Genomic DNA, 18,457 nt, shown 5'->3' with positions numbered 1-18,457 from the left:
CATTGTGGTGTGTTTACTTTCTTCATCTGCATTAGATCAGAGTTAATATTAATATGAGACTTTAACTCTATTGCACAGATACAAGTGTCATGTACACTAGGGCTGGTCTGCGCTACCAAGTAAGTCCCCTTGCATTGACCTATTTGTGCATGGCTATACTCAACTTTGTGTCCAGCCAATGTAAATGCCCCGTTACATCAACACAGTAAAACCACCTCCCCGAACAGCATGGAACCATCATTAACCTACCGAGGTTGGTGCAGTGTGAGTGTAGATATTGCATGATCTGTATCAACCCTAACAGTCCTCCAGCAGCTGTCCCACAATGCCCCATTCTCTATAACAGTAACACTCTGTTCACAATTGCAAATTTAACTGCCCAGAAGTCACAGATCCTGGAAACTACCCCTACTTGGAAGCCCCACACATGTTTTTGAAATGCCTTTTCTTGATTGCCTACCTTGGTGAGCACACCTAGCAGCTCTTCCTTGTTGTATGCAACTGCCCAATCAACTGTTCCGGCACAATATAATAGATGTGCTCCTGCCTGGAGTAGACAGAAGTTATAGGATCTCCTGGCCCTGTGGGGAGAATTGGCTATGGGAAGCACAGTAATAGACCAGTTGTAGAAATATGGACATCTAAAATAGATTGCATGGGGGATGCTGGCAAAGGGATATGACAGGGATCAGTAGCAGGGCTGCATGAAAGCAAAGAAACTTGGCCAGGAATACAATAGATCTGGTGGTGCCCTGCAGATCTGCTGTTTTTACAATGAGCTGCATGCCATATTTGGCAGAGACCCCATCAGCATCCCACAGACTACTATGGATACCTCAGAGGAGCCTGAGACAGAGACTTCTGCTGTGAACGGTGAGGAAGAGGAGGAAGCAGAGGGGGTGGTACACCCCGTGGCACATTCTAGCCAGACACCACCACAGTCTAGCCAGCCCCACCAAGTGAGCATGGATGAGCCTGATGAAGGAAAGAGAGTAAGTGCGTGCAAGCATTTTCCTTACAGTGTTTAAATTTAAATATGGCACCTGGCCCATCCCCAAGTTAACAAGATAAAGGTATCAACTTTTCATTCATTTACTTATATGAGAAGAAGTAAAGGTACAACAAACAGGTAAAGTTGGCATCTGGTTCTCATTCCCGTTGGGTTGGGCAGGGGATGCACAGCACTTTGTTTATGTACATAGGGTTGTCCTTTGTATCCTTCTGAGAGATCTCTATGAAACTTTTGTGGAGATTCTCTGCAATCCTCTTCTGAAGGTTTCTGGGGATGGCTGCCTTATATCTTCCTCCGCAGGAAGACACTTTCCCACACCACTCTGTGATTACTTTGGCTGGCATCATTGCAGTAAACAGGCTAGTGTCATGTGGGCCCAGGCAGCTTCAGAATGCCAGTAGCAATTGTGTTCTCTGTGCCTTTGGATATGAGATATCAACCAAAACCAACAGAACCTGTGGAAAATAGTTCCAGTATTCAGTGCCACTGCCCTGTACTCAGACCCACGGGAACATGGACTGAAATGTCACTTTCTTGCTTCATGCAACCGAAGTACCTTCTCTTTCCCCCTCCCCCGCCACCTCCCCACCCTGGCAGACCATGCTAACTATGCCGGTGGCTGGAGAGCAGTGCTGTGCCAAGGTGCTCCAAAGCTGAAGTGTCAATAAGCATTATTTACTAAACATTTTTATGGGCATAAGGGAATTGAGTTGTGAAACTTATCTTTCCATTTCCATTGGGACTGTAAATGCAGTGGTACATCTGTCTTTTTTTTTTTTTTTTTTTTTTTTTTAAAACCAGCAGCTACTGGTGTGGTGCTCCCCCATTCCACACCTGCAGAACATCTGACCCTGATGAGGAGGAGAAAGCAGAGGATTAGGGAAGACATGTTCAGTGAGATCCTACAAGCCAGTGCTGTATCCGACTATGAACAAAGGGCTTGGAGGGCCAATATGATTGACAGCCTAAAGAAGGAAAGAAAGGACAAGAGAGAGGCCCAGGAACCCCAGCAGGACAAAGAGAGGGAAATGCACCAGGACATAATGGGACTTCTCAGGCAGCAAACCCAAATGCTGCAGCACATGGTTGACCTATAGATCCAAAAATGTTAGACGCTCCACCTTTTCAGCCCTTGGAGAACTCCATGGTTTCTGCTCCCTGCACCTCCCAACATACCACATAGCATCAAGGGGAACATCCTTATCCCTATCATTCCTTGCCAGGAACAGCAAGGAAAACCACAGCTTCACAGAACCATGGTTGGTGTATGTGTAGCCACAACGGACTACACTTGTGCACGGAAGTGGACAGAAATGTTTGCTGCCTTTCCAATTATAAAATTCCACTTCATTAATTTGTTAGAATTTTGTATTACATTGCCTTTGTTTTGGTTTTTTGCATTGTTTTTCTGCACTGTTTTTCCCACTCAGTAAAGTTCTATTTTTGGAGAATAAAATTCTTTATTAGTTCACAGTACATATTGTAGAATGCATATCAGTACTCAAAGCAAACGGTACTTGTTAATATCCAGCAAGCACCACGTAATTCATAGCTTCAGGAAAACACCTAGTCATATTTATAAATGAACAGCAAGCAGTACACAATTCTTAGCAGCACCCAAAGCTACAGCTCCAAAGACTAATCCAGCACCGAATGCTACTGTGGCTGACCGCTAAAGTGCTCTTCCAAAGCCTCCCTCAGCTGCATAGCCCCACATGGGCTCTTGTAATGGCCCTTGTGTCTGGCTGCTCCAGCTCCACCCCGGCGGGAGCTTTTCCCCCTTTGCCTCACAGATATTATGCAGAACACAACAGCTATAACTGTCGGGATATTTTTCTCGTTGACATCCAGCTAGCAAGTAAACAATTCCAGAGTGTCTTCAGTCTACCAAAAGCACATTCAGCCACCATTCTGCACCTGCTGAGCCAGTAGCTGAATCTCTCCTTGGAGCTGTCAAGGTAACCAGTGCAGGGCTTCATGAGCCAGGGGAGAAAGGAGTAGGGTGAGTCTCTCAGCATCACTATTGGCATTTTAATTGCTGATGGTAATCTGCCAGTTGGGAAAGAATGTCCAGGCTTGCAGCTTTCTGAGTAGTCCTGTGATCTTAAAGATGCAAGTGTTATGCACCTTCCCTGACCCCAGTCCACATTGTTCTTAGTGAAGTATACCCAGTGATCCACCAACACTCGCATAACCATAGAATAGCAGCCCTTTCTAATGATGTATTCTGTGGCAAGGTGGGCAGGTGCCAAAATATGGCTATTGCCCCACTGCAGTTCAGGAACCACCATTGTTGCAAAAATCCATCCACTAAGTCCTGCACATTGCTGAGAGTCCTCCATAACAGGAGACGATTAGTGGCCCTATATACTTGCATTATGGCGGCCCCTCCACTGTGGAGTTTCCAGCTGCAAAATGATTTTCCACTGACTGGTAGCAGTCCGGCATTGCAAACTTCCAGAGACTAGGGTTACCATATTTCAGCAAGAAAAAAAGAGGACGGGAGGAGCCCCGCCCTAGCCCCGCCCCTGCCCCTCCCACTTCCCGCCCCCCAGAACCCCCAACCCTCCCCCCGTTCCTTGTCCCCTGACTGCCCCCTCCTGGGACCCCTGCCCCTAACTGCCCCCCAGGACTCCACTCCCTATCTAAGCCTCCCTGCCTCTTGTCCCCTGACTGCCCCAACCCTTATCCACACCCCCACCCCCAGACAGACCCCTGGGACTCCCACGCCCCATCCAACCACTCCCCACCCCCTGACAGCCCCCCCCCCCAGAACTCCCAACCCATCTAAACCCCTCTGCTCCCTGTCCCCTGACTGCTCCGATCCATCTCCCCACCCCTGCCACCTGACAGCCCCCCCCCAGAACTCCCAAACACTCCCCCCCTGCTCCTTGTCCCCTGACTGCCCCCTCCTGGGACCCCTGCTCCTAACTGCCCTCCAGAACCCCACCCCCTACCTAAGACTCCCTGTTCCTTGTCCCCTAACTGCCCCCTCCTAAGACCCCCCCCAACTGCCCCCCAGGACCCTACCCCCTACCTGTACCCTGACTGCCCAAAACTTTCTCCACTCCCCCCAAAAAGCCCCCCCCCCCCCGTTTCTTGACTGCCACCTCCAGAACCTCCCTGGCCCCCTTACCCTGCTGCTCAGAACAGTGTGTTGGGCTCTGTGCAGCCGAGCCGGACACGTGGCTGAGCTCCCCAGCACAACAAAACCCGGTCCCTGGCCCTGCACAGTGCTGCCGGACTGGGCTGCAAGGGAGCTGCCGGCTCAGAATGCAGGGCGGATCCGGCTCCTCTACAGCTGCTCCTGAGTCCAGCCCGGGACTTCCCTGCAGCCCTCCCAGCCGCTCGCTCTGCTCTGCAGGGGGAGGGGGGAAATCCCGGACATTGTGAGTGCTTTACAAATTCCCCCCGGACGCTATTTTTAGCACAAAAAGGAGGACATGTCCGGGTAAATCCGGACGAATGGTAACCCTACCAGAGACTGATCTCTACTTGTTTTTCCATTGTCAATGCAGTTCTCATTTTGGTGTCGCTGCACTGGAGAGCTGAGGTGAGCATGGTACACAGATCCAGGAATGTGGCCTCCACATCCACTTCATCTCAAACCTGTCCAGTCAGTGTTTGTTTCTGGGGCCCAAAAGTAATGCTCCACCATCTGCAGCTGCTTTGTGAACACCACCCACAACCTTGAATTGTTTTTCACTATGTCCCTTAGCAAGCTCTGCTCGAAGAAATTGTCATGTCCCCCATTCTTGCCGTACTTCTGTGGCTTTCCAAATAAAAGAGAATCGAGCATCCTATATTTGCAACATTCATGAGAACAGCGCAGAGCTCTGCAGGCTCCATGCTTCTGAGCGATGGTGGATACTGAAAAGTGCTGTACAGATTTCTGGGATTTTTTTGTTAAAAAGGCATGAAAATTATGGGATATGGATGGCATTAGGAAATTCAGCAAGTTGCATGCTGGGAACTTGATCCTTGCATCCAGAGATCACTGGGCAAGTCATTTCTATCCGCAACATATTGTGAAAATTTCCCAAAAGGCATTGCACCAGATGGCAGCATGTGACACACTGGGAGACCTACCTGCGGTGCACTACACTTTGCATCGACGCGCTCTTGCTGAGTACCTGCAGTGCCAATGCAAGCCATGTGTGTACACGCCCAAGCAATATACAAGTTTTGGTGGCTGTCTGCCAACATAACTTGCATCGACCAAAGTGTGCAGGGTAGATGCGGTCTAAGACTTCTTTAAAGTGAGTATAAATATAATTATGTTTGTCTTTTAGGCCCATTTATTCTGCCAGAGTGGCATAAAAGGGCCTTAGTGTATATGAAAATCAAGATCCATCTCTTTGTGGTTAAAATCTAAAGTTAGTGTTATATTAAGGTTTTTATTGTTTTGATTTGGAATTTTTTGCATACGATTATTTCTTGCTTGGATGTGTATTACAATAGGTACCGTGCACTTTTGTTACATAATATCATGAACTACTAGATACATTTCAAACCCGGTTTTGTCAAAAACATTTCAGTTATGTTTTGTTTTTATTTTTATGAACCTGTGGTAGTTTGGGATTCATGGTGTTTAGGAATGTTGTTATTCACCAAAATGGCTTTAATCATGATGCTTTACATTGTCTTGTTTTTTTAAGAAAGCACAATAATATGGAATGCTTTTATTTTTACATTCCAAAATTATTTTTATTGTTTTGTTAAAACCTGTAGCACCAAATGTAGTGCATCCGAATAGGTTAGTATCTCTTGAAAGAGTTTGTGAGCCCTCCAGTGGTACTCACTGTGTTACATGTTTTCAGAAGCCACCAAAAACCGGTCAGAGCAGAGGTATGGGTGTAGCTAGGTTTTGCACTGTTATTTGGGATCCAGCTGTGCTGTGTTGTTTCTTCATATTGTTTTTGTTGTGGAAAGAGCAAAACCCACCATACTTAACCAGAGCACCAAGCACCTCCCAAAACAGAACTCGCAAGAAGTCTAAAATGTTCAATACAATGTTTTAGTTTATCAGTTTTTCCAATTACAAATGTTCTATTTAACAGACTCTCCCACAAAAACTAAAGCCACTTTAGGCTGCCATCTTATGAGATCCCATCTAAATTGTTCTTCATTTTACAGCCCCTCCAGATATGAGCTCCCAACCTGGATGCCTGCAAGCTAAGTTGGGCTTTGCAGCATGCCTGGAATGGTGCCAAATCTAGGCAGCGGTGGACCAAGGAGGGAAGCAAATTCCCAAGCTAAGAGCCTCGAATGGGGAGTTCCCTTCTTATTCCTGAGCTACCAAAGATTTTGGAGGGGGTTTGGTTCCATCTCCACTAACACATATGAAATAATGAAGTATTTAAAGATTTGAAGAAGATAATGATAAATATATGATCCATCTGAATAGATATCACATAGCACTTGTAACTGTGGAAGCTAGAACATTTTTTCTCAAACACATTTAACTCTGCCAATATTTAATGCATCCGTGTTTTGAGGTTATTAAATATAAGCTAATTAAAGTCAATGAGCAGCTATCCAAAGGGGCAGATTTTAAATGAACGGTAATATAAATCAGTGTAAAAAGGGAAGTGTCTATTTAAGTGCAGCTGTGATGTTTTCTGTTGTAAAATGCTGAGATTTACTTTTGATTCTCTAGAAAACATAGTCTGACAGTGAGATCAAAATCTTCTTCCCACATTATCAGGGGCATATGTGCATATTATCACAATACAGGGCATATGTGCAGGGGAGATGTGGTGTGGGCCTTCTCTGTGGCCACTATTGAAGTCACACAGATGCTCTGCCTGCCTCCCCTCATGCCTTTCGGCCAGTGGATTGGCATAGCCTTGAATGCTCCAATCTCATTCCATGTAAACCCATCCTCCATGCAGGGAGCCTACACAGAGCTAAATTCCATTGTGTGTATAGGGTCTGAATCCCCCATGCAGGCACAGGGAATCCTGACCCATCCATGGAATAGAACCACATTTGTTCTGCTCTGTCCAGGGCCCCATGGGAGGTGGGGTGGGGGAGGGCAGGATTTGTTTCTAAATTAACAAAGAGCAGTGCAATTGCATCAGATTACAGAGCAGTGCACCAGTCACAGCAGAGGACATGGCATTAGGGTGACCAGATGTCCCGATTTTATAGGGACAGTCCCGATTTTTGGGTCTTTTTCTTATATAGGTTCCTATTACCCCCCACCTCCATCCTGATTTTTCACATTTGCTGTCTGGTCACCCTACATGGCATTCTCAGTACCCCTTTTCTCCAAAAGCAAAATGTCCTTGAACTATAGAATCTTCACATCTAGATTAGACTTGCTCCTCATGCTTCATAGATGCTACCAAAAAAGGTTTTCTCCTTGTTTACAGAAATAAACATAGTTTTAAATTCCCTGTCTTGTGCTGTGTTTCTGTCTAGTTTTGAAGATTTGCGCTGCATGCCTCTTTCCTGAATGACAATGTGCTTATTGCTTGGTTCTAAGAACTACTTGGTATTACCCAAACAGCTCTGATAGCAATTCATAACACCAGAATGTGACATGCAGGAGGATGCTTGTAAATATACAAGAGGGTCTTTACATTACATTTAGAAAATTAAAGTATTTGTATTGAGATTATGTAGCAGAACCGAGACAAGTGAAAGAGGAAAAAATGTAATATGCACACTTGGTTTGTGTGTTTGCCTCTAGGAAAGAAGTACCAGTAAGTGAAGCAAGGATTTATGATTTATAAATGCAGGGCACAGTTATCCACCAATAAGAGTCTGTTTAATGATGGCATCATTTTGTATGTAAATGTCTGTATGAATTTGAGTTTACCATTTCAGGCCAGATAAAGGAAGAGTATTCTAGTCTCTTAGGGAAAATTGTGCCCTTCCACACAACAAGGAAATCAGATGGAAAATTCCACAGCTTCAAGGCCACAGAATTCCCTCTGGTGGGAGGGAAATGGGTTGTGCCCCTGTCCCGGTCTTCTGGCGTGGGCAGGTGACATTACCTGTCCAAACTGAAGACATCTTGAGTACTAAAAGATAATTCCAGGGATGTCAGGGCAGCCACTCCAGGTCAAAACATATGCATAGAAGGCCATTTCCACCACCATTACTTCCCATGATTCCCTCTGTGGCAGCACAGCTCCCTAGTGAGTGATGCTCCCACTATTTTCCCATCCATGCTTCAGTGAAATCTCTATTCTCTTATGAACAGCCATACTGGGTCAGACCAAAGGTCCATCTAGCCCAGTATCCTGTCCTCTGACAGTGGCCAATGCCAGGTGCCCCAGAGGGAATGAACAGAACAAGTAATCAAGTGATCCATTTCCTGACACTCATTCCCAGCTTCTGGCAAACAGAAGCTAGGGACACCATCCCTGCCCTGTCTAGTCTCACTTTTTATTATTAAATGAATGGTACATTTTGCATTGAAAGAGTGTTTAAATTAATTGTGAAGTTCTTTGAGTCTGCATTAAGCACTTTAAAAATCAAAAGAAATAAATTAATAAATACATCAGTGATATTGCTGAGAACAGTTTTCCCCATGCCCTGTCTTCTTCCCACCCAGTCACTCCCGCTTCCAAACCCGAAGAAGTACGCCTGTGGAGAGACTGTGTATGATGATGGGATGTCCCTTAAATAACATTTCTGCAGATGTTTTAGTCTTCTCCTGCCTTTTATTACTCTCCAGGAGAATCAGCAACTCACTTTGTAACATCTTCCTTGAGATAGCAGTGGGAGATATTTCCAAAAGTAGTGTGTATTACCAGCATTATAATTCTTGTATAACAAATTAACTTGCCTCTTTTTGTCTTTTGAATTATTATTTCTCAGTTTTTAACCAATTCCTTTGCTTGGTCCCTCCTCAGATAAGAGTGTTAGAATATTATTGGGGGGGGAGGGATAGCTCAATGGTTTGAGCAGTGGCCTGCTAAACCCAGGGTTGTGAGTTCAATCCTTGAGGGGGCCATTTAGGGATCTGGGGCAAAAATCTGTCAGGGATGGTACTTGGTCCTGCTGTGAAGGCAGGGGACTAGACTCAATGACCTTTCAAGGTCCCTTCCAGCTCTATGAGATAGGTATAGCTCCATTAAAATATAGTTCACTGAATGGGCTGTAAAGGGGAGCACTGATTGCACAATGTGGTTATCAGCTTTGCTAATAACCCTAATGGTAATATTTTTCTTGTCCTAATCACAGAGATGATGATGTCTTTGGTGAAAGAAGAGAACCCCATCTTTTCATGTGTGTCTCCAAATTAGATTGGAGTTAGCTCTTCAGTAGTTCTGATTATTAAATTTATATGCAATCCTCTTACACAATATAAAAGTAATAGAATTAAGAACAAAGTGTATGACTAGCTGACATAGTTTCTTCGGTGTTTCAGTTCATGTTGTGCTAATTCACCTTGATATTTCAGATAATTTTAGACATTGATAATAGTTCCCTTAAGAAAGCTCTATAATATATATTTTTCCTTTAAGCGTAAATAAAGATTATATGTACAAAGTCCTACTTTTCTGGTTTCTGTACAAGAAGAAACTTGTAAGAAATATAGTCTAGTAATAACAAATGTCTAAAGATGAGAAGCCTGATCAGTGCCCAGAGAAGTCAGTGGAAGGACTGCCATTAAGTTCTGTGGGCATTGGATCAGGCCCTAAAACAAAAGGAATTTGTGCTGTGTCCCTTCTCTGACATGTCTTTTTAGAACTTGACCTGATTTTTTGCAGATTCAGGCCTGATTATGCAAAACTGATATAGTTGTCTTCCTGTATTCAAGGGTTGCATTCTTCAACCTTCTAAAGAAAATAAAAATGTGATCTGGCATTTTCTCCTGCATTAAATGAAGCCCTGTTAATATTTACTTTGAATAGGTGTTTGCTTAATGCGGTTGTCGTGGAACACATTCCAACTTGTCCAAAGAATGACTTTTCCAACTGCTGAGTAAACAACTCTTGAATTATAAAATTAGTTGTTCAATTTTAGCCAGAGGGATGATGCCACTTTCTATAAAACTGTGGTAAATACATTCCAGCTATTAAATACTCCGTGTACTGTTCCACTATAACAAAGCCAACTGCAGTCTTTGAAATACGTTTTTTCTTATCTGTTTGTAAGAGAGATGAAGTGTTGGACTATGTCACATTGCTATAGGTTTGTTTTGAAGCCATATTTGGCAGGAAACTGTTTTTTTTTTTCTTTTTTTCTTTCTTTAATTGCCTCACTGCGACTGTTTATGCTAAGGAGGTACAATACTTTCCATAACAAATAAACCACAAATTCAGCACTGAGCACACAAAGAAAACAACCTCCTCAGTTTTGCTTTTATTTATTTTTTTCCTGTGTTTATTTTATAACTTGCTGCTCTTCTTTTATAGGTTAACACTTCACAGTACACCTGCTCTCTGTTTGTGTAGTTGCCTTGCCTATAGAAACTGGCACTTCTGTGCCAGCATCCCCGATTATAGTGCTAATTTAATTTCTCAGCTTTCTTTCTTTCTTTTCTTTCTCAGTTGAGCAGTAATTATGGATTTGTATGGCTACTGTGATGTAACTTTGAGAATGCTGTTCTGACATTTTGGCTGCCTTGCAAATGCCATTGTAGCTGTTTTTCTGAGATGCAAATTTCAGGTGCTGCTGCAGACCTGTTTAAAGTAATGAAGGTTATTCTTATTGAATACACTCTATTGGGAAAAAATATATATGTGGAAAGTTGTCACAATTTCAGTTAAGTACAGCACAGTGATATTAATGATGTCTTGATATGACTGCCCACTGTATTATCCGCTTTCAGAATGATAGTAAGCTATTTTTCTTTTCTTTTAATAATAAACATGGCTGTTTTTCCTAGTGACTATGCATGATCATTTACACACAAAAGATGAATTACTGCATTTAACTGAGTAAAGTATATGTCCATAATATCAGCATACAGGAATATATCAATACAGTACTTGTTTTAGCATACTTATATCACATCATGTGGAGGAAGAAGGTAGTTTGCTTTATTAATTATTATTATTATTTCTCATTCTCCCTTCTATTTTCAGCCTTCCAGTTGGAAATGTACTGCAGAAACTATCCATTGATGTCCTTTCAGCAGATGTTACCTCTAAATGTGATCTCATGTTCAACATCTGTTCTCTTCTCATTACAGCACTGAATGCAGTAACCATCTCTGAGGGGGACTATCATGGTGAAATATTGTGCAGCATATAACTGCAGTAATGCAGACACAAAGTTAAATCGGAAGCAGGGAATAACTTTTCATAGGTGAGCCTGACAATCCTGGGTATCAGTGAATTCTGACTGCAGGTACTACAGATATTGTGTGGAATCTTGGGCAAAACTCCCATTGATTTCAGTAGGGATTTCACCCTCTTAAGTATTTTGACCAAGCAAACCTTCTCACAAGCCTAGTATTCTGGAGTGGCAGGCTGATGCCAGGAGCTACCCCACTGCAAGCCTGTCCTCCTGGCTGATGAATTGGACGCAGCACTTCCTGTCAGGAATTGGTAAGGAGCATTGATTGAGGACTGTCATTTCAACATACAAAACAACAGCAGCACAGCTAAGTCAGCACTGGAAATTGTGGTCCTGGCTTTCAGTGCAGCGACATGATTAAAGTAACATCCAATAGGTGAAATACAAAATGTTGTTTAAATTAAAACAAAAGACGTGTTCAATGATATTAATGAGGAATTGTGCACAGGAAAGAGGCCATGAATGACAGACAAAAAGATGGGAAGGGCCGTGGGAGAGAAGTGAGGGTTAGTACCGGTTAGTCGAGATTTTAATGTATGACGAGTTGTGTTTAGTTTTTGTACTGTGTATTACTTACTCTCATTAATTGTAGCCTCCCAATAAACTACCTGAGAAAGGGAACTGTTACTATCTCTGGTTTATAAACACAGGGGATGAAGCCGGGGCAGTGGAGAGGCTAATGCCCGCATTTTCAGAAGTGGCCTCTGCTTCTGGCTGCCGTAATTTTTGGGTGCTCAGCTTTAGAGATTTAAGACTTCAAATGCAGAAACCCCTATTGGCTCAAATGAGAATTTTAGGTATTCAACATCTCTGAAGATGAAGGCTGCCTTGGAATGTTTGGCTGTACAGGCTAGACAGTGAGTTAGTGGCACTGTCTGAACTAGAACTATGGTCTCCTGACTCTCGGTCCCCTTCTCTAAGCACTAATTCTAGTACCAGACCATGCTATTTCCCACATTTTGGTGACTCATCCTGACCCAAAAATGATTTATAAATGGTCTTTTATTAATTTAATTATTTAAAATATGGCCTTCAAACTTTTTTACCCTCTGAAGGCCAAAGCAACCATTGTCAAGCATATTGTATAATTTTCTGAAAAATACTTGCATCTATCTCTGTTTACCAGTAATTTGGGTCATATGCACACAGCTGGGAGAATATAACACCCATCGTCCTTGCCTTTACCTCCTACTTCCTAAGCATCATGTACCCTTCTTTGCCTCTTTCAGATCCTTCCAAAAATCCACTCCTTTCATGAAGCGTTCCTATCTTCCTTCTCACCAATTGTGCACCAAACCTTTATGCTTTTGTATTGTCCATTGTGTTGCCCTAGTCTGAGTTAGATGGAAACCTTCTCCTAGCTGGCACCTGGTCTATGAATTTTTAGTAGAGCATCATCTACACTAACATTGTTGTTATTTCTACCTTGGAATCCTTGAAAATTATTATACGATTTTAAAAGCATAATTGATTCTCTGTATGTGGAGTCTGTGCCGCTTCTGGGAACTGAGTGGCGTGAAATTAAGTAGAACTGGGTTTGTGAATGTGACATGCATATCACAGAAACTAAGAAATGGAAATAAGCCTATTAGGTCATCTAGTAAATTCTCTGAAGCTAATGAGCAATTGTTTTCTGCAGTATACTCTTCAGTGCTTTGTCCAGTCCATTTAAAATGTTTAAGTGATGAGAATTTCACCATTTACAAAGAACATGTGAGATTGTGTTGTGAGAGTCTTACAGTGTATCTAGTGAACTTAGAAGATGTATGTACGTTACTTCTTCCCCTCTAATTTTTTATCCAACTGGACATTTTAATAAGGAGATTTGTGTTTCTCCCGGAGTACCTTCTCTTTTCAAACCCAGTGGATAACCCAGTATGTTCTTTTTAGTTTTTATTTAATTGAGCTGTCATCCTCACTAAATACTTTGTAATATTTTAGCTTCTCTTCCCCCTCCTCCCCCCGATTCTTAAAGTGATTTACAAATGTAGGTGAGCATTATTATCCCTAGTTCTCAGAGGGGCAAACTGAGACACAGAGATTTAAGTCACTTGCCCAAGGGCAAAAGTGTAGTCAGTTGGAAAGTTGGGAATAGAATCTAGGTCCCCCAGCTCCCAGGCCATGCACTATGTACTGGACCATGCTGTTTCTCTCTGGCCCCAACTCAGCAAGGTACTAAGTAAGTGCACAGTTTTAAGCATCTGAGTTGTCCCATTGACTGTAGTGGCCTGTATGGGTAACAACATCCCTAAGTAAAGTATAATTACTAAACAAAATCCAGCTGATGTTCTTTGATCTGTGAACTTTGTTATTTCTGTTTTAGGTTTCCCAAGGATAATAAGAAAAAACAGCAGTGGGCGCAGGCAGTACATCGGGCTGACCCTGTGAGTGGCAAACTCTGGACACCATCTGAATGGGATATGATTTGTTCTCAACATTTTAATCCTGGCTGCTTCAAAGAAATTAATGGAAAGAAATTTTTAAAGGAAGGGAGTTGTCCTTCTATATTTTCCTTTCCTGACAATTTTCAGGTATAAAATGTGACACACTGTGATTTCATTAAAAATAACTGATTCATTATCAACTGAAGTACATAACCGCCTCAGGTGCCATGTTTTTGGAGTGACATTTCACAGAGTGCCATACTATTACTAATATGCTAATAACCCTTTGTTAGGTCATCTAAAAATAGCTTTAGTAAAATCTTGGGGGTGGAGGGTGTTGAGGTGTCAGAGGGAGTGTATGTATATCAGTGGCTAAATTATGCATTCTAGAACTGTAATTAAAAACTGATCGGTTAAGTAAAAGCAAAAGCTGTGTCCTTGTGTCTAGTTCAGATTCTTTCAGCCTATATTATTTCTGTTAAACTAAAGACTGCAATTGTTAAATTTGTCGCAGTATGGATCACATCTCAATAGAGAGAATTTCTCATGGACAGTTTTTCCTTCTGTTTACAATTGCATAGACCAGTACCTTTCCCATTCACACTTATGTGGACCAGGTCTCAACATCTCTGTGGCAGCTTCTACAGTTTGCTGGGCTCTTTTCTAACAGTAAGCCTGATCTGATGCCTGTAGAAGCAGATGTGAAGGAGGTAGAGTCAACACCAAATATAACATTTATAAAACCTGGCTTTGCTGATGAAAACCCCATTGCCACCAACCTTAGTTCTCTGAACTGCCGTTCTCTGTGAACTTTAATTGCATTCTTTGTTTTGTAGAGAATAGATAATTCTCTACGGAGATCAGCGAAGAACTCCAAATGTGCTGGAATATTTCAAGAAAATCCTCCTCTCGAGGCAGATCCCAGTGAGGTGTATGTTATACCAGCCACGGTAAAAGTAAGCAGCAGAACTGAGACTGAATACTGAAACAGTAGTGTCACAACGTGAGCCTTTCCTTTTGTATTTCCTGTATTAATGACCAATTCTGTGTCAATTTGAATAGGACAAATACTTGCTTATTTTAGCATTTTAAAATAATGTGGGATACTGTGTGATGCTGTGCTTCATTGGTCTTGGGGCAACAATTAACATTTGTTAGGCTCACTGAAGAACAAAAAATACAAAGATGTAAAAATGTTGTAAAATGTGCTTGTGTGGGGTTTACAGTGAGGCAACAGACATCTGCCATGAAGCGATTAAGATACATGGACTGAAATCCTGGCTCCATTGAAGACAGTGATAGTTCTGCCACTGATCTCAATAGGGTCAGGATTATACCCATAGCCTAGGATTGCTGGAAAGAATTTTGAGCAGAATTAGATATCAGAAAACCCATCTCTTTGTCTTTCAATAACTTGTCTAATGTGCAACAAATTTATGTTCTTCACATTCAGCCATGAAGCATCTGCATCATGCGATCATATGTGAACGCATATGAACTGGCCTGAAAGAGAGCATTTGAATTTCCAAGTTTATACAGGACTCCAATTTCTCACTGGTTTGGAGTGAGAGAAAGGCAGAAAAGTTTTTTAAAAGTTGAGAAAAAGCTGTATCCTGTTAATTCTGTTTTGGGGGCATAACATCATTCACACTCCCACTCCATTCGAGGTTTCCAAGGGGGGAATTAAATTCCTGTGTTGTTGTTTCCTTTTGTAGAAAACAGCGAACAACCCAAAAAGATTAACAGAAAACTTCAGCTGTGTTCATGAGGTAGACACCAGTGGGGTGTGTAATACACAGGACACAGTAATGGTGAGCATCAAAACTACAATGGGTAGACTTCCTCCTTTTACATTCTTTCTGTTTTAGGCTTTAAAAAATGTTCTGTTGTTGACACTGAGTCCAATCTTAAAGCCCTTATACACTCAAAACTCCTGTTGACTCCACACTACCCGTGAGAATCTTAGTATATTGAAACATAAGATTCAATGATTTTATGTTTTAAATGTTTTGTTCAGTTCAAGATAGCATTTGCCTACAGTTATCACAGAGTGCCATAGGAGGCAGTACTGTTTCCCTGTATATTTAGGAAAAGAAATAAATGAAGCAAAAGCGCTTAAATATTTAGCAGTAGCCACTGTATATGAAATGAGTACATGCTTACAGTCACAATTGACACTGTTGTTAACCATGTCCCTAGAGAAGCTTGAAAGATTGATTGATTGGACATGGAGACAGAACCACCTTCTTGGCTTTACAGGGGATACCTTTACCAGGTCAAGGTGCATCCTAGGCACTAAACTACCTTTGTAAGTGAAAAATAAAAAAAATATTCTGAAAACTGTAGAAGTAGGTTCTACATCCAGGTAAGCTAGTTCAGGACAAAATGCCCAGCTGGTCAGAGGGAAAAAATTGCATTTTATATGGAAATGAGGTATCCAGAAGATGTAAATCTCACATATGTGAACTTAACTCTTTCCATGGCATGCTATATTAAGGGCTAAATTGCTAGCACTTCGACCTCTGAGCCCAGAACTCAAGGGAAGTGCTGCTTCAGTCGTGCAACTTTCAGAGGAGAAATGTTCTCATCCTTTGGATGAGCCATTTTTCCACAGTTCCCTTTGCTAACCTAATGGTTTTTCAGGTGGATTTTAAAGATTGCATGGTACCTTTTTCGTAAGAGCAGAACCTTGATGTTTGATCAGTATCCCTTGCCGTGATACACCAAGCTGCAACATTCAAGGCAGTAGATGAGTTATTGCAATTACAAACACCCCTGTGAAATGGATGGGCACCTTTTAACAAATCTAAATAAATAACTGCTGCCACATTAGTCTACACTATCACCACACTGATACACAGCGCATCAAAAAATTCGTAGGTGCTGAGCCAGACCCATATCTTAATATGTCCTATTTATTAGAGCATTCAATGGACTCTATATCCTGTGTCCACTTCTTATAGCTCTGAGGATTCTCCTCTGGGCCAGTACGTGGCAATACAGCATGTCAGCAGGTGCTTCTTCCACTACAAACTCTAAATCAACGGAGCTGACAACTAGGGTGTATTGTAGTAGGGCCAGAATGAGCTCTGGTACTTATGTCTGGCAGCTGAGTTCTAGCGCCCCATCTTTCAATCAGATCTGCTAGCTTGGCTTCAGTGGGGCTCTGTATAGGCACAAAGACACTCTGCAAGTGGATCTGAGTGTAGACTTGTCTCGTACTTTCTTTCCCTTCTCCACAGCTTTGCATTATGTTGTTATGAGGTCCTCATGCTACTCCCAGTTCCACCATGGAGGCTTTTTAGTTTTGGTTTGGGTTTTTTGGTAAATTAAACCCCAATTAGCTCTGATTCTAACAAAAATAGCAAACATCCAGCATTTTTGCTTTTTTATCTTTAAATTAGACAGACCACCATTACCATATCACAGACAGTCCAAAAACTCTGAAGAGGAAATTGGATGAACTTTTAGCAGAGAATCACAAGCTCAGAAGAAAATTAAGAAATGCTTCTGATCAAGAAGAGAGACTCCATAAAAATGTGGAAATCTTGTTGGACAAGCTGCACTCTAAAGACATGTTGTCAAGGGAAATAATGTGATTGCTAGATCTGTGCAAAGGGCATGGGCTGAATGACAGGTCTTCTCTCCCACTGCACTCAGCTGTTGAATAAGAAATGTTCACTAATGTTTATTGCTATACATGTCATTTTTGAACATATTTATTAAATAAAAAGATGTAAACATTACTGAAGTTTTCATATAAAAAGCTAGAAACTTCAAAGTTAAGATTGGCACTTGTGTTGTTCAGGGAGTGAATGTCAGCCTTTTCCTTTAATTCCCTGTCTCTTCTTCTTTTGTCCCACATGGTTATTTTTTAGCTATATAGTTTCGTGGAAGGTGGATGGGAGTTTTACTGCCTTTTTTTTTTTTTTTTTTTTTTTTTAAGTCTTCTGTAGACAATTACTAAGTGGGTAGTATTTACCTGAGAGATAGCCATGGCTTTTTGAAATAATACACTAGAATGTTCCAACAAATATTTATAAATTTCCCAAAACCTGATAGGTTAGGAAATCTAGGAAGTCTGATAAATATGTTGCAGCATTTATGAAAATTTGGATTGGTTCATATCTCTTTATATTTAACCAGTGTATTAGACTAGTTTCAGATAAAATTTTTAATGGCAAAAAGTTGAAAAGACCCCAGTGAGACATTTCTTTTGCAGCTCCTCCAAAACTTCTAGCAGTAAAAACCTTCACGACACCTCCAGCCATCACGGACTTTGCTTAGAGCACCTACTTTATTCACTGTTGTCTTTTCCCCCCTTCATCTTATGTCACCTTTTAAGTGCATTAATTTCTAACAGCGCAATGGTGTCATTGCAGCAGCCATCCACCTGTGCACTATAAAGAGAGTTTTACATAATAGTTTGAAATATATACTTTTTTTTGGAAAGATTGGCATTTGTGTTAACTATCATATTAAATCTTATGATCCCACATAGTAAAGTGTGTGTGTGTGTGTGTATATATATATACACACACACACCCCTCTACCCTGATATAACGTGACCCGATATAACACAAATTGAGATATAACGCAGTAAAGCAGCGCTCGGGCGGGGGGCAGGGCTGCAGGCTCCGGCGGATCAAAGCAAGTTCGATATAACGCAGTTTCACCTATAACGTGGTAAGATTTTTTTGGCTCCCGAGGATAGCGTTATATGGGGGTAGAGGTGTGTGTGTGGGTGTATATAATATAAAATTTAATATTGTTTAATTGATCCAGACTTATTCTAGTC

At 41.8% G+C, this 18,457-nt stretch overlaps 1 protein-coding gene across 1 annotated transcript in view; it reads left to right on the top strand.

Annotated features, from left to right (window-relative positions):
• Positions 1-17,258, top strand: part of LOC128839502 (THAP domain-containing protein 6-like) — a 30,354-nt gene extending 13,096 nt beyond the window's left edge. The window contains exons 2-6 of the mRNA XM_054032554.1: positions 11,169-11,284; positions 13,599-13,806; positions 14,496-14,615; positions 15,375-15,470; positions 17,064-17,258. Of these exons, the coding sequence (XP_053888529.1) occupies positions 11,205-11,284; positions 13,599-13,806; positions 14,496-14,615; positions 15,375-15,470; positions 17,064-17,258 (699 nt within the window). The 5' untranslated portion in view covers positions 11,169-11,204. The remainder of the gene's footprint in view (positions 1-11,168; positions 11,285-13,598; positions 13,807-14,495; positions 14,616-15,374; positions 15,471-17,063) is intronic.
• The last annotated feature ends 1,199 nt before the right edge of the window (positions 17,259-18,457 follow it).

This window comes from Malaclemys terrapin, chromosome 6 (assembly GCF_027887155.1).
Source record: "Malaclemys terrapin pileata isolate rMalTer1 chromosome 6, rMalTer1.hap1, whole genome shotgun sequence".
NCBI lineage: Eukaryota > Metazoa > Chordata > Testudines > Emydidae > Malaclemys > Malaclemys terrapin.
This window is presented reverse-complemented; position numbering and strand designations above follow the sequence as displayed.